This window comes from Tamandua tetradactyla, chromosome 8, assembly GCF_023851605.1.
Source record: "Tamandua tetradactyla isolate mTamTet1 chromosome 8, mTamTet1.pri, whole genome shotgun sequence".
In the NCBI taxonomy this organism is placed as follows: domain Eukaryota; kingdom Metazoa; phylum Chordata; class Mammalia; order Pilosa; family Myrmecophagidae; genus Tamandua; species Tamandua tetradactyla.
In genome coordinates, this window is record NC_135334.1 from 48,767,915 (window position 1) to 48,782,690 (window position 14,776).

General features: G+C 42.5%; 1 protein-coding gene across 1 annotated transcript in view; it reads right to left on the reverse strand.

The window, feature by feature from the left end:
* Positions 1-3,981: 3,981 nt before the first annotated feature.
* Positions 3,982-14,776, reverse strand: part of PANX1 (pannexin 1) — a 63,332-nt gene continuing 52,537 nt past the window's right edge. Inside the window, exons 3-5 of the mRNA XM_077113238.1 lie at positions 12,375-12,598; positions 9,037-9,698; positions 3,982-8,504 (exon numbers count right to left, since the gene is read on the reverse strand). Coding sequence (XP_076969353.1) covers positions 8,422-8,504; positions 9,037-9,698; positions 12,375-12,598 — 969 coding nt within the window. The 3' untranslated portion in view covers positions 3,982-8,421. The remainder of the gene's footprint in view (positions 8,505-9,036; positions 9,699-12,374; positions 12,599-14,776) is intronic.

The window sequence follows — 14,776 nt, forward strand, 5'->3', positions numbered from 1 at the left end:
AGGAACCACTATCTATGGTAGTGGTTAAGAAACGTATTTCTTAAATATAAGACTTGGAAGTCAAAATGACCACTTGATCTGCAGGCTGCAGAATGAATGTTGTGTTAGGAGACATGAAAACAACATGCATCTCATACATCTCCCTCTGAGCTCGTGGGTGCACTGTCAAGGAGCAGTACATTTTTGAAAGAAATCTCAAAAAAAACTTTTGAAAGTTCTCAACAGTGGGCCGAAAATACTCAGTAAACCATAGTGAAAAAGTAAACCATAGTGAATTCGAAGGAAAAGTTCTTGAAGGAAATTAAAAGTGCTACTTTTGAATTGAAGAGATTTAGGGCCATGCTCTGGATTAGGCTTCAGTTTAAGGGACTGTCATGGCTGGTTGGATCTTTTATGCAGACCATTATAATTTTCTCCATGTTTGCTTTCTTATCATTTGTGTGTTCACTGGAGTAGTGCTTTTAATTTCCTTCAAGAACTTTTCCTTTGAATTTATAACCAGACTAACTCTGACACAAGAGGCCTAGCTTTCAACCTGCTTCAGCTTTTGACATGCCTTCCTCTCTAAGCTTAATCATTTATAGCTTTTGATTTAAAATGAGAGAAGTACAACTCTTCCCTTCACTTGCACACTTAGAAGTCACTGTAGGGTTATTAACTGGCCTAATTTCAACATTGGTGTGTCTCAGGGAATAGGATGGCCCAAGTAGAGAGCGAGTAACAAGGGAAACAGCCAGTGGGTAGAGCAGCCTGCACACACACACCACATATCAATTAAGTTTGCCATCTTCTGTGGGCCTGGTTCGTAGCAACCCAAAGTAGTTACAATAGTAACACCAAACATCACTGATCACAGATCACCATAACAGATAAAATAATAATGAAAAGGCCTGAAATATTGGATGATTACAAAAATGTGATACAGAGACAAGAAGTGAGCATATGCTATTGGGAAAATGGTACCAATAGAGTTGCTCAAAGCAGGGCTGCCACAAACCGTCAAACAAATGTTTCTACAAATCATCTCCCATGTCACCACGGAGACTTTCACCCCTGAATGTCATGTCCCATGTAGTGGGGAGGGCAATGATTTCACTTGCAGAGCTGGGCTTTCACTCGCAGAGTTGGGCACTTTTTATATTGATTATATGTTGAAGTGATATTTTGGATATATTATGTTGATTTGAATAATTATTAATATTAATTTCACCTGTTTATTTTGACCTTTTTAAAATGTGGCTACTAGAAAATTTTAAATTACTTCTGTGGTTCTCATCATAGTCTATTGGACAACACATCTAGATTTTCCCTACTTTCTCATGTTTCCTTTTTCTTTTTCTACTCCCTTTTGCAGCAGCCATAGTTTTGGGCAATTTCTTTTCTTTTCTTAAATGAAACTTCCCTTATTTCAAGGGATGATATTATTTATAATGTACTTTGGAAGACAGTAAGGAGCCTCAGGGGCTTTTGTATTTGACAGTGTTTCCTTTTGAACAGTTTTCATATTCAAAATGAACAAATGAGATGAATATTAAAAATGTTATGAGGGTTTCTTTACCTCTGAAATTACGATAACATTTCTTTTTACATTCCTTAAGTTTCCATGGAAGCTCATGTTCTATTGGACTCTACTTCCTGAGCTAATGCAAGTTATATTTCTGGGGATTTGGAAGTGATTTGCAAGTCCTTTAGATTAAAAGACATTGGAACAAGGCTCGTGGAAGATATATTTTTATTTTTCTTCCTTCATTGGACTTGGTTTCCATTTCCTTTCCGTGAGGGGTCTTCCCAACCTCTAGAGTAACCACAAAGGAGCACTTGTTTCTTCTCTCTTTACCCATTTCAAGGAGAGGAACTGATAGGTGTGGGACTGACAAATCCCCAGTTCTGCCGTTTAGTTCCTGTAATTTGGTTTTATCAGCAGGGGTCCAGAGCGACCCTCCCAGGGTCAGGAGCACTGGGCTCCGGGCCTCTGCCTCCCCACCTGCCCTCGCTCCTGGGTGGCGGTAGGCAGGAGGAGGGCGAGCCTCACAGAAAACTCCTCTTACCTGGCTGGGCATTAACAGAAAGGGGCCTCCATTCTCCTCCTACTACAATATCACTGTCTCAAATCTATAGTATATCCCACCGCTTCGCAGGATGGGGTTCAGGTGAGGCCGTGCATGTTAGGGACCTGAGAAAATGGGAGGGTGCTACTTGGTTGCAAATTAACATGTGTACAGGGGGAAATCAACAGTCAGGAAAGGTACTTAGGAGTGCTTCAGGAAGGCCCCCAGTTAAGCCCTTGACCACTAAAATGGGAAAAGGAAGTGTAGGATGCATTGTATTTGGGCACCATGAATAGGGCAAAATAGAGGGAGCAGTGGTAGATATCAGTGACCATCCTGTGGGCAAATTCATGTCTTCTATTCCAGATGCTCTCATCTAAACTGGGCATTTTTTCTATTCATAGGGAATATGGGGTAGAAATCACTTCTCAGTCTGTCATGTCAGGATGTGCACCAAGGGGCTGGGGGGGGGGGGGGGGCGGGTAAGAAAGGCACCACCCCAGAGGGCTAAGCACCCAGAAAACGTTTAATTGTGAGCACAGAAGGGATATGAAGGGGGGTGCCCGCACAGCTTCCTGCAGGTGATGCTAGAGCTGACTTTGAAGAGAATGTAGAATGAGTTGGAGACAGATCAGCAACCAAGAAAGCAAAGAGGGCTTTAAGGAACTGTTGATAGGAAGGAGGGTGGTGAGTGATGAGACCGAAGAGGGAGACAGGAGGTGGGGCACTGTACAGGGAATACCGAGGGATTTAAGATTTGCAGTCTAAAAAGCCTACCAACAGGATTGTGGAAGATGGGCTGGGCACAGTAAGACTGAGGAATTCAGGAAAGAGGTGACAGGCATGAAAGACAGAACAAGAGGCGCCTCAAGAGGAATGAGGAGGCAAAACCGCAGGTCTCAGCGACAGAGGGTTGGGATTTAGGATAGCTTCTGAGGGAGAGACCTAGTGTGGCTCCCATGATTCCAGCCCCCTGGTGTTCAAACACTGTTTAATCCCTTCCTCAACTGTGGACAGGATCTATGACTGACTTGTAGCCACATAATATGGCAGAAAGGATTTTGCAGATATGATTAAGGTCCCAAATAGGTTGATTTTCTGTAAATCAAAAGGGAATGTCTCCTGGGTGGCCTGAATTAATCACAAGTAAAAGCCCTTAAAAGAGGGACTGGGCCTTCTTAGAGATGAGGGAGCCTGCCAACAGGGAGCCTGGAGATGGATTCTTCCTCCAATGAAGTCTCCAGATGAGAACACAACCCGGGCCACACTCTCATCTCAGCCTTGTCATCTCAGACCCTGAGCACAGGACCCAGCTAAGCCACACCCAGACTCCTGATGCACTGGGAGATAGTACATGTTATGTAGCTTTAAGCCACTAAGTTTGCAGCAATTTGTTACAGAGCAATAGAAAACGAATACAATTTCCAGTTTCCTGGGGGTGCCAACCTCGGGGAATAGTTGGAAGCAGGAAGAGGAGGTGATAATAGCTGCTAGCATTTATTAACTACCAACTATGTGTAGGCACTGTGGATTTCATGTGGCTCTGATTTTATTACCCAATACTCTAAATTGCGTTAACTGACCATTGTGCAAAGTAGTTTCTCTATTGGGAAAGGTGGTTTGGGACACCTAAATTTAGCAGCTTACAGTCCCTAATTCCATCCTCCACAAGCCCAGGCTAACAATCCCCAATCAGAAAGCATGTGATTTCTGCTTTAGAAATCCCAGAATCACTGGGCCCTTAATCAAGGACTTCCTTCCTTTAGTTATTGCCAGCTGGATTTTACCAAGCACCGTGTAACCCACTGCATTTTATGTCCTGAACAGAAGGAAATGAGCCTCAAGACAATTCAGGACTCATCTCCTGTTACATCTTATATGAAATGATTCTTCCCAAAGGGGAGAAGTACTAAGCAAGAAATATTAAGACACATTTTCATCACTCAGAAATTTTATTTAGGTGGACACAACAGTGTGGAACTAAAACATCATTTCACCTTTACTTAATACACAGCAGCCTTATTTTTCAGCTGTTCAGACTCCTTTAAATGGAAGTCAGCATCACCAGAATGCAGACCTTGGCCGAATGGCTTATTTGGGAATATGAAATCTAATAGTGATAGCCACCAAAACGCAGTGCTCTGGAGAGTTTTGCGTTTTTATAAAGGATCATTTTCTATTGTTTGTAATTTGTTCCGATCCTTGGATCTTTGTGGAATAGGAAACAAGATGGTCTTAATTTTTAGTCATTTTCATCTGCTGGCAGCATTCTTACCAAATGACAGCAAAAAGAACATACATATTTTTTGTTAAAAGCTTTTGAAGAAACTTAGTCATTAAAAAGAATTTAAATTACGCCTCGAGCACCATTTTACAGAAAACCATTACATTGCGATTATGGTACTTTTAAAAAGCTAGCTTGTTAAAGAGTTGCTGCTGATGGGTCATTGTTCTATTGGGATCCTGTGTAACACTGCAGATCCCAGAAGGATTTTTCCTTCTCCAGTGGGCAGGGGAAAGCACTCGAGGCATGAGACACTTGAATCATTTTAACAAACTTGAAGAACAATTACTGGTCACGCTCCAGGCTTTAAGTGACAAAGTATTTTTAAATCTAAGAGGAGAATGGAGAAGCACAATATACTTTATTTAAAGCAGACAGGACAAACCAATCACAACTTCACATCCATTATATTCCACCGACCACACATTATCATCTTTGCCAATCTTTCTAAAAGGTTTCACTTCACTTGTGAGAAGGAGGGCTAAAACATCAAGGACTGCCCAGAAGGTGCCACTTCATCTCAACACCCTCAGATGAAACTTCAATTACTGGTAATTGCACATTTCAATCAACATCTCTTTTCAAGAGGTTATTCTCTGAAAATCTGTAAGCCCAGGACATTTAAAATTTCAATTTCCCTAATCACTGTGAGTGCACATTGAACTTGCATTAAATTTGGAAAGTGGTCACGACTTACTTCACCATAAAAAGCTAAGGACGGTTGTTATTATATGTAGAAAGCAACTTGTTGGCAGAAGTGCCTCTCTCTACCAAGTGGCAAGATGACCCTCCCTGGCCATTTGTCTTTTAAAACCCAATCAGTGTTGCAACAATATAGGATTTATACTCTTTGTTCGTTTGCTCAACAAATATTTTCGGAATGCTTATGACGTACCAGTTGCTGTTTGTGGATCTTGAGATGCAGCAGTGGGTAAAAAACCCATCATCTTAGCTCTTCTCTTTACCCCTGGACTCGCCACAAGCAAAATGACCCGAACAGTGGACACAATAACAAGGTGTATAACAATCTCCCTAATTCTCATAGGAACAAGGGCCCCAGAGGCCCCTTGGAAAGAAGAGGAGATTCAGCCAACAGTGCAAAACATAAACATGCAAACAGTACTCACTATGCATTTCGGAAGTTTCATGCTTTCTGATGATGCCACCACAAAGCAGGACAAAGCATTTTTATGAACATTATTATGCCACCTTCCTCACATTCCAGTGGGGATGAACGGTTCTGTTTCTGGAAGGAGCCGGCGCCTGGTGGTCAGGCGGACGACCGCAGTCTGTGGGCTGCTGGGTCACTCCATGCCCACTGCCGCCCACTTTCTTGCTGACCCTGTTCAGTCTGACTCTGGAAGATGAAGACCGTTACTCAGAAGGTGCAGTTCACTCAAATGGGGGGCAAGCACGATTTAATAAGCAAACATGCAGCCGGTCTTCTTGCTGGAGAAAGCAGCTCTTCCCCAGAGAGTTCCCATTCTCGGCTATGCAGCAAGCTCTTCAGCCCGCAGAGCACAGCTTCTTCGTGGGGCCGGGAGGACTCTAACAACTTTCGGAGGTGCATTTAAGATGTACGTCTCTCTGACAAGGGGGGTTGTGACCTCCCAAAGTTCAAGAGCCTCTATATCAGTGGGTCCCTGCTTGTTCCTTGATAAAAATTCCACGTCTGAAAATCGCTTTCAGGATATGCTCCATGCTCACTGTTGTTACGAGTCTGATTCGGCAGCGTCTCCCTGTTTGCGAGGAAAACACGACCCGGAAACTAAGTTGGTGACCCTGGCGTAATTATTTAGGGTGTCTATGCCCTTTTAGGAAGCCATGATAACTCTTTTCCTTTAGGAAAGCTTCTTAAAAGTCGTCCTTCAAGCCAGCAACTCACCAGTAGGTGGATGAGTTAACATTCCTAATGCCCTTTTCCAGGCTGAACTATATGGCCAGGCATCCACAGCATCCTTGGTTGTCCATCAGCAACTCTATGTATCCCTATGGCTTGCCTGCCCCATCCCTGAAGGTAATATACAAAGGGCAAGTGGCACTCTCAAAAGGCTGTTCAAAGTCACCATCCATGTATTGTTTTGCCCAAGCTTGAACCTGGAGGATTTGTGGCTAAAGAACTTTAGGAGGATCATCTGATTCTGACAAACCCTGTAACCAGACTCTCAAAACCATCAAATACAGCAAATACAGGAGAAAGAAAACGAAACAAAACAATATGGCACCTCCCAGGAATAGAGCATGTGCTGGGAGTCTTGTGGCAGTGACTTTACTGTGGCTACTCTTTCCCTTCTTAGAAGCTGCCTGTCTCCTTTTACTATACTCTGAACTCCTTACAGATGGGGAACTGCCTAATTCCTATCTACACAGCAAATGACTAGCATGATGCTGAGATATCACAGACTCTACTGGAGCTCAGAGAGTGGGGATGGGGAAATGAATCGAAACAGACATCAAGGACTACAGTTATTCAAACTCTGACAAAAGTATCACACGTGTTGGGGCCTGGAGAATTTCTGGTCTCCTAAAGTAATGTACCCATATTTACTGTTTCAAAATACAAATTAGGAGCAATCCATAGAGAAGATAAAGTTGTTTTTTTTTTTTTAAAGAAAAGATCATATTCTAGAAAAAATATATTTCATAACTCTTTTTAGATTATAAAAGAGACAACTGTGATGGGACATCTCAGAAATAGTGGTAGAAAAACAGTGAAATCAGCTATTTATGTTACTGTTATTTCCATATCACATTATAATTCAACCATAATAAATACCACATATAGAGAATAACTTGAAACGGATTGCATCCTTGATATTTATCATTAATGTTCCATCTTAAACTGTTACAGAAGCAGAAGTAAAATCTGATTTTCTGAATATTTTGAAAGGCAGACATCCGCGTATATATTTTTTGTTCTTCATGAAAGAGTAATAAGGTTACATAAACAACTATCCCTATCAGAAAAAGTAAACTTTGTGGTTCCCAAGGATTACTCATGTAGGCGATGTGTTAAGTTGCAAAGAATAAAAACAGGAAGGGCCACAGATAAAATTTTAAAGAACTTCTGAATCAAATGTAAACATAGTTACGATCAATTTACCTGGTCAGAATTGGGGAAGGCTTTTAACACATTCTCATTTGGCCTTAGAAGCTTATGAAATGATGTTTGAGATTTATCTCATCCACTAATTTGTGACATTTATTCCATAATTCTCCATGAATGCCAGAATGTTCCTCCCAGGTGGCCTCAATCCTGATACTGCATGACTCTAAATTAAAATGAGTCTTAAAAAATTATCGTTAAATATAAATGAAATCAGTGCTAAGTTGTTCTGCCCCAGCACTCCAAATGGTAGATGTGAGTTTTGTGTCCAGATAACAGGCAGAGGTGATCCTTCCTTTAAACGCTTCTAGGTTCTGTCAATGCCTCTGATGACAGAGAAAACCCATATGGACAACCCCCTTGAAAATGATGGATTTAACCTGCTCGGTGTGTTCAGTTTTCCCCAACAGGCTCTTCTTCAAAGTATTCTTTTCTGTACTGAAGTTACGGTGAATATACCCTTTAGGCTCTATCTTGCTAACTACACTTCCAGCCAGAGCAGCACTTGGGCCTGCTGCCCTTCAAACACAATGCAACAAACAAGTAGTGGTTAAGGATTTCAGTTATTATGGGCACAGAAGAGTTTCATATTAAATTGGATCCTGAAGTGTTTATTTCACCAAACAAAACAAATCTCTCAAAGTCTTAGCTTTCTAGTAGCTCTAGGCTTCGTCAAAACTTCTGTACAGAACTACCACTCTAAAACGGCTACAACTCTTTTACTTTGACTATTCTTTCCACTTCCTATTTGAGGAGGACTTACATATACAAGTTTGCTATGGTTTAGTTATCTCCTGAGTTGCTTCTTGTAGGAAGTTCATAAACTAGTCTTCCACAATGATTTCCATCAACTCAATAAGACATGCTCAATATTTCTACCAAGAACCATTTGGTGAAAGCCAGCTGTGAACTTGATGGCAGTGCTTCAGCCAAAATGAATCCCATGCCACAGAGGTCACAGATCTTAAGCTCAAGAAGAAAAATCAACAAGAAGAATCATCTAGAAGTCTTTGCCGAACATTCTTCTCTCCATTATTTACTTTAGTTTCAATGTGCACATTCAAATCTGTCAAAGATAAAAAGAAATATTTATTACAGAAGTGCACAGATGCACTCTCATCTCCTATAAATCTGTACCATATATTTTGCTTTCTCATGTTTGGCTTCTTGGCCACACATTTTAAAGCACAGTCAAGTTAGTTCAAGGCAACAATTAAATCAAAATTTTTGTCCGTTTTGAAAGGGACTGAAACAGACTAAAGGCAACCAAGGGGATCAGAGGTACAGAGAGAAGAGCCAGGAAAACAAGACGAAAATAAGTGAGAAGGATAATAAGTGGGAGTGTGTGAACAAGAGGGAGAGCATGAGACAGTGAATGAGGAGAAGGAAGACAGAACAATCAGGGAAAGCACAGATGCTTTCTATTTTGGGAAATTTGGGGCAGCACCAATTCTTCCCTGTCTCCTGGTACTGAGGGGCTTCACCTGAGACTATGCTAGGAAAGTGGCTCAACAGTGGTGGGCAGGGTAAAGAGCCTCATAAAAGGCAGTGGCGTTCTGGGGGGCTCTCTCAGTCTCTGCCCTGAGATCTAACCCTACCTTTGAGCTCCTCCACTTGGCTCCCTGGCCCCTCACCCATTGCCTTTTCTGTAGGCTTGGGGGTTTTGCCGTCGACAATATCCATCTTGATCATGCCAAGGTGAGTCAGGAGTAGCACTGGGTCGATCCCCTGACCACTGCTTTTAATATTCTCCAAAACCTTCAGACACTTGTAGGACTTGAGTTCACTTATATTCTCTTCCAAGAAAAGTTTGTACAGGCTCAAGTCGTTGTACCCCTCCGACTTGAAATGCAGAACATCAAACGTGGGCAGGATTTCATAGACTTTGAGAACGTCTGTCTTCTGTCGCAATGGAACGAACAGTGTGTAGACAACCACAGGCGCCAGCAGAGCGTAAACCATGAGGTTGATGAAGCTGAGCAACTGGAAGATGCCGACCGTGATGAGTTTGCATTGAAACCGGTCGGGGATGCTGCTGTCATTTCGCAGGATCCCTGACTTGATGCTGCAGACAAACTCATCAGAGAGGGAGGAGAGGCTGAAGTAATAGCCCAGGCCGATGCAGGCCAGCAGCGTAATCACCAGCGTCAGCACCCGGCAGCTGAGGTACTTGACTATTAGGTTGCGAGAGGCTGTCTTTGTCTTCAAATACTGCTCCACGATTGGGTATTTGAAGTGGCTTTCAGATATCTCCCACAAACTAAAACGAAAAGGAAACAAAACTTAAACCCTCACCAAGACCATCAGCTATTAAAAGCATAATAAACACATTCAACGATATCGCACTAAAAATCTCAGAGCCCTTCCCTCCCACACTACCTATAACTTCATTACAGCCCCAGGGAATAAAATCAGGTTTAAACAAAGGAGAAAAGGAAAAACGATAATAAAACACTTTCCCCCTTAATATTAAAAAAAACGGTCTAGTTAATTAAATGAGTTAATATTTGAAAATTCCTAGAACAGTGCCTAAGACCTAGCACCTAAAAAAAGCTAAAGATGTATTAAATAAATTCAAGTTCCTATTCAGCTATTGTTTTTTAAAGTGACAACTTTCCAGTAAAGTGTGCAGAATAAGACAAGGAGGAATTTCCCGGACCAACCAGGACCCAGGCGCCTCCTGCAGGGGTGGGGCGGGTGGAGGCAGCGCAGTGACCTGGGCCCAGGCTGCAGAGAGACTGGCTCGTCCACTTAGAACTACAGCACCTGGGCATGCTTCCTAATTTCTCTGAGCTTCAGTGTTTTTATTTGGAAAAAAAGGTGGGGGGAAGGAATGAGAAAAGTACTCAGTTGATAATGTGGTTTTGAGGATTCAATGAGATAACTATTTAAAGAATTGACATGTGTCTGAGATATAGTTAAGTGTTCGAAAACTCACAGCTGTACATGTTAATATTATTGTACTACTGCCAACGAGTATCAAAGGAAAAGTGGGAAAAAGACAAGGCACTGCCTACTCAGTCCCACTTTTCTCACACTTCTTCTCTAAGCTTAGTTACCTCAAAATGCTATGTGCTTCATTACAGAGAAGGTCGAAGCAAGCAAAGTGTACCTAAAACCTTAAACTATTACCTCTACTAGAGGGCATTTAAAAAATATATTTAGTGTGGCAATCGATACATAAACACAAAATTTCCCATTTTAATCTTCTTTTAGAGAGCCTCTACTCTATTGTAAAATTCAATCTAAACTAGATACAAGGGCTTGTACCATTCAGTGTTCTACCCTCTCTCTACATAACGCTACATAGGTAAGGGAAGATTGACTCGACTTAAGGAACAAAAAAAAGTTACTTTGGCTCCAGCGATAGGACAGCCTTCATTATTAATCCCGCTTGGCAAATGAACAGCCCCTTCTTAGACTACACAAAGTTCACACACACACAAGCCAAGACGGTGTTAACGCGACTGACCCACAGAAGAAAGTTCATGCCACTTGACCAAAGACCAGGCTCTATCCTGGGTGATACCAAAAGAACATCTTTAGAATGTCGAGGTTATGAAAGGATATCTTGTTTAAAATACTTGAAGTCTTTCCCCCTGGAAGCAGGTGGTCCTGTCTACTCTGGCCGAGATTTTTTCCAGATCACCTTCCAACACTGCCCTTGTCAACTGAACAAACGCAGCGGCAGTGGAGGGGCTCTCCTGAGGGAAATCTGGCTTGAACACTGAGTCAAATGATTTCCTCCCAAGTCCTTCTGAAATGAAAAATGTGACATAACTTCCTGCTGCTCCGAGAAAAAACAGAAAGCAAGCACACCTGTCACAGGTCAGGGGGAGGAGGCTTGCTCTGACCACAGGGCAGATATCTACCTGCTGGTCTGGAAAACCAACAGATGTGTTTTGTTTGTTTTTAATGCAATTTTATTGAGATATATTCACATGCCAAATAATGTGTCCAAAGTATACAATCAATGGCTCATCATATTGTGCATTCATCATCACAATCAATTTTAGAACATTTTTATCACTCTTGAGGAAAAAAAAAAATCCAAAACATCCTAAATCCCTTATCTCCCCTATTATTTATTTAGTCTATTTTATTACTCATTTGCCCATACACTGGATAAAGGGAATGTCAGTCGAAAGATGTTCTCAATTACATGGTCACACAGTAATCTGATAAAAGCTACATAGTTACAGTCATCATCAAGAATCCAGCCTACTGGATTGCAGCCATTTTAACCATATTTGAGTGTACAATTTAGTGATATCAACTACATTCACAATGTTGAGCAACCATCGCCACCGTCCAATAACAAGCCTTCTTCATCACTCCAAACAGAAACTCTGTACCCATTAAGTAATAACTTCCCACTCGCCACACCCCCTGGAAACCTCTAGTTCACCTCTGATTCCATGAATTTGCTTATTCTAGATATTTCATAGAAGTGGAATCATACAAAATTGTCCTTTTGTGACTGGCTTATTTCACTTAGCATAATGTTTTCAAGGCTCATCCATACTGGAGCATGTATCAAATTTCATTTTTATTGTCAAATTTTCCATTGTATGGATATACCATATTTTATTTATCCATAACCTGTTGATGGACACTTGGGTTGCTTCCACATTTTGGCTACTCTGAATAATGCTGCTATGAACTTGGTGTACAATTATCTATAGAATTGCATTTTAAAATGCTACAGTGATGTTTCACTCCACAAGGGTCGGGCTTTTACTGGGAAGTTGGGGCCTGGAACAAGCAGGTGGGGGAAAGATTTGGGGAGAGCAGCCTTCCTGGCTCCCACAGACTGTCACCAGGCAGATGACCTCCCTTCAACCTACTGGACAAGAATCCTAGGCCAAGGCTGGTAGGAGAGGAGCAGACACCTTGTACTACAAAACTGCCGAGAACCTGCTAGGGGCCAGGTTACCTTTGCCCTCCATTCTCATGAGCAGCAGTCACCGGGCAGGCCCTGTCTTGCATGCTGAGGTCACATACACTCCTTGTAGCTTTAATTGCACGATTGTAAACTTTGTCGAGTTCTTCCATGATAAACTTCAGATCTGAGCAAAGATGAGGAGCAGCTGTGAAACGCCAGAACAGGGAGGGCAGGTACAAGAGGATCGCCACTAGTAACAGGATGTAGGGGAAGAACTGAAAAAGAAGACGGTAGACCATGGGGTTAGCGAAGACCCCCGAAGTAACCAAAACATGCTGCGTGCGCTCTCGTTTCCTCTCATTGTGAGACAAACGCACGTGTCTGCGCAGCCTGTGAAGATCAGTCTCATTACATAATAACCAGTTCTCATGGCTAAATTGCACATCACCAGGTCATACTTGACCACAGTCACCACCTTTTTTTCCCCTTCAAAAGATTAACTTGAAGTAACTGGCAACTACATGGTGTCTCCTTTCTAAGCACAGAAGGAAAAGAAAAAAATGATTCCTAAGTCCTTGAGGGGCATCTCTAGACAAAACCCCAATTAAAGAACATGTAAATGTCACAATGGCCTCAGCTGGTTCTTTTCTTTCCTTCCTTTTTTTTTCAATTGTTGTGGTTTAAGAGGCAACCAAGGCTTGGGGCTATTTTTCCCCCCATCTCTGGAATCTGGGAAAATGCCAAAGTAACATATAACTTCACCCAAAACAAATTGGGGAAAAATTCGGCTTCAGTGATCTCGTAATTATCCCAGCAAACAGACAATTTAACTGGGCAGTTAAAGCGGCCAGGAGGCTAGTGCGGGACCACCCCTCGAGGACAGCCCAATGCCCCTAGTAGTCTCAGGTCCAGAGAAGCCAGCGGCAGCAGGCAATGGCCACAAAAGCAGCGTCCAGATCCGGGCGTACACACAGAAGAAACCAGAGGGGATCTGGAAGTGGTGGAGCAAACCAGCAACTGGTTTCCATGTCTGCTGGGTAGTCAGGAAATTCCAGCCCCGAGCTCCACCACTACCCGCCGAGCGGCAGAAGCCAGCAAGGTGGCTGAGCCCTCAGCTTCCTACCTGTGAAAGGTAACATCAAACTAAGTCAGACAGTTTATGAAGCGAGGTACCAAAAACTACCAGCAAAAGCAACAAAAGGGCTCCTCGGTGGCATGTCACCCTTGGTCCTCACCAGGAGCCTGGCGAGGCTGGTACTGACGGCTCTTATGCAATCGAGGAAGAGGAAGTTCAGGGCAGTTTTCCAGGTCCAGATGACAAAGCTGTTAAGTGACAGTCAGAACGTGAACCCTGACCTCTGACCCCAGAGCCATGCCCTTCCTACCGCAGGGACTCATAATTACTGCACTTCTCTGGGATACCTTTTCCTACCTTGTTTGGACTGGTCTGTCTCTACCGCCCCTCAGAGCCATAACTGCAAGAGGCCATTGTGGACTCGGAGTTGACACAAAACCCTCCCCAAACCCCTATACGAGTGGGAGGCAGACCCCACAAATGGCCCTCACTCTAATTTGAGATTTACAGGAAAGCTGTAAACACAGTATGCAGCATCCCATGCACCCCTCACCCACTTTCCCCCAATGTTAACATCTTCCCTTCCCCTTTTCTCCTAGTTTAGCAAAACTAAGACACCAACGTTGGTACATTACTATAGACTAAATTCCAGACTTTATATAATTTCACCAGTTTCTCTAGTATTGTTCTCTTCCTGGTCTGGGGTCTAATCAAGTACCGCAGTGCATCTGGTTGTCATGTCTCCCCGGTCTCCTCTGTTTTGCGAGTTTCTCACTCTTTTCTTTAAAAAATTCAGAATAATGTTTTTAAATGCATAAAAACAGTACATAGAGGATCACAAAGAAAACCAATTTTATTGTCATGCAGTTATCAAAATATTAAAGCATGAATCTGGTATGTGCTTTGTTAGTGACATATCACTAGGCTCTAACAGACACTGATGACTGTCACTTTGAAATAGTGAAGAGTTAAACAATACTTTGAGGTATCTGATTTCTAGGTGACAAACTCATGGGTACTGTTAATACCATCACAGATTTCTGTCTAAAACAGATTTTTAAAAAAATTTTCTTTAGAAGCAAGTTAAAAGCAGAGCTGTCGTGTTCTCTCCTATCCCAGCTCACAAATCCCTGACGCAGTGGCCCTGAAACTTCACAAAGCCAACACAGTGCTGCAGTAAGGGGCTCTAGCATGGGATACGGGTTCTCAAAAACGTGAATCCAATTGGCAAGGGGCTGGCACACAATTACATGCACAGTGGGGTTGTGATTAGCTGAATTTTGGCTGCATCATCCACAGCTGGCTGTAGAGAGAAACAGTGTATGTTCAATCCTTGCCCACTGTGAAGGACGCCCGTTAGTATAAAAACGTAACTACA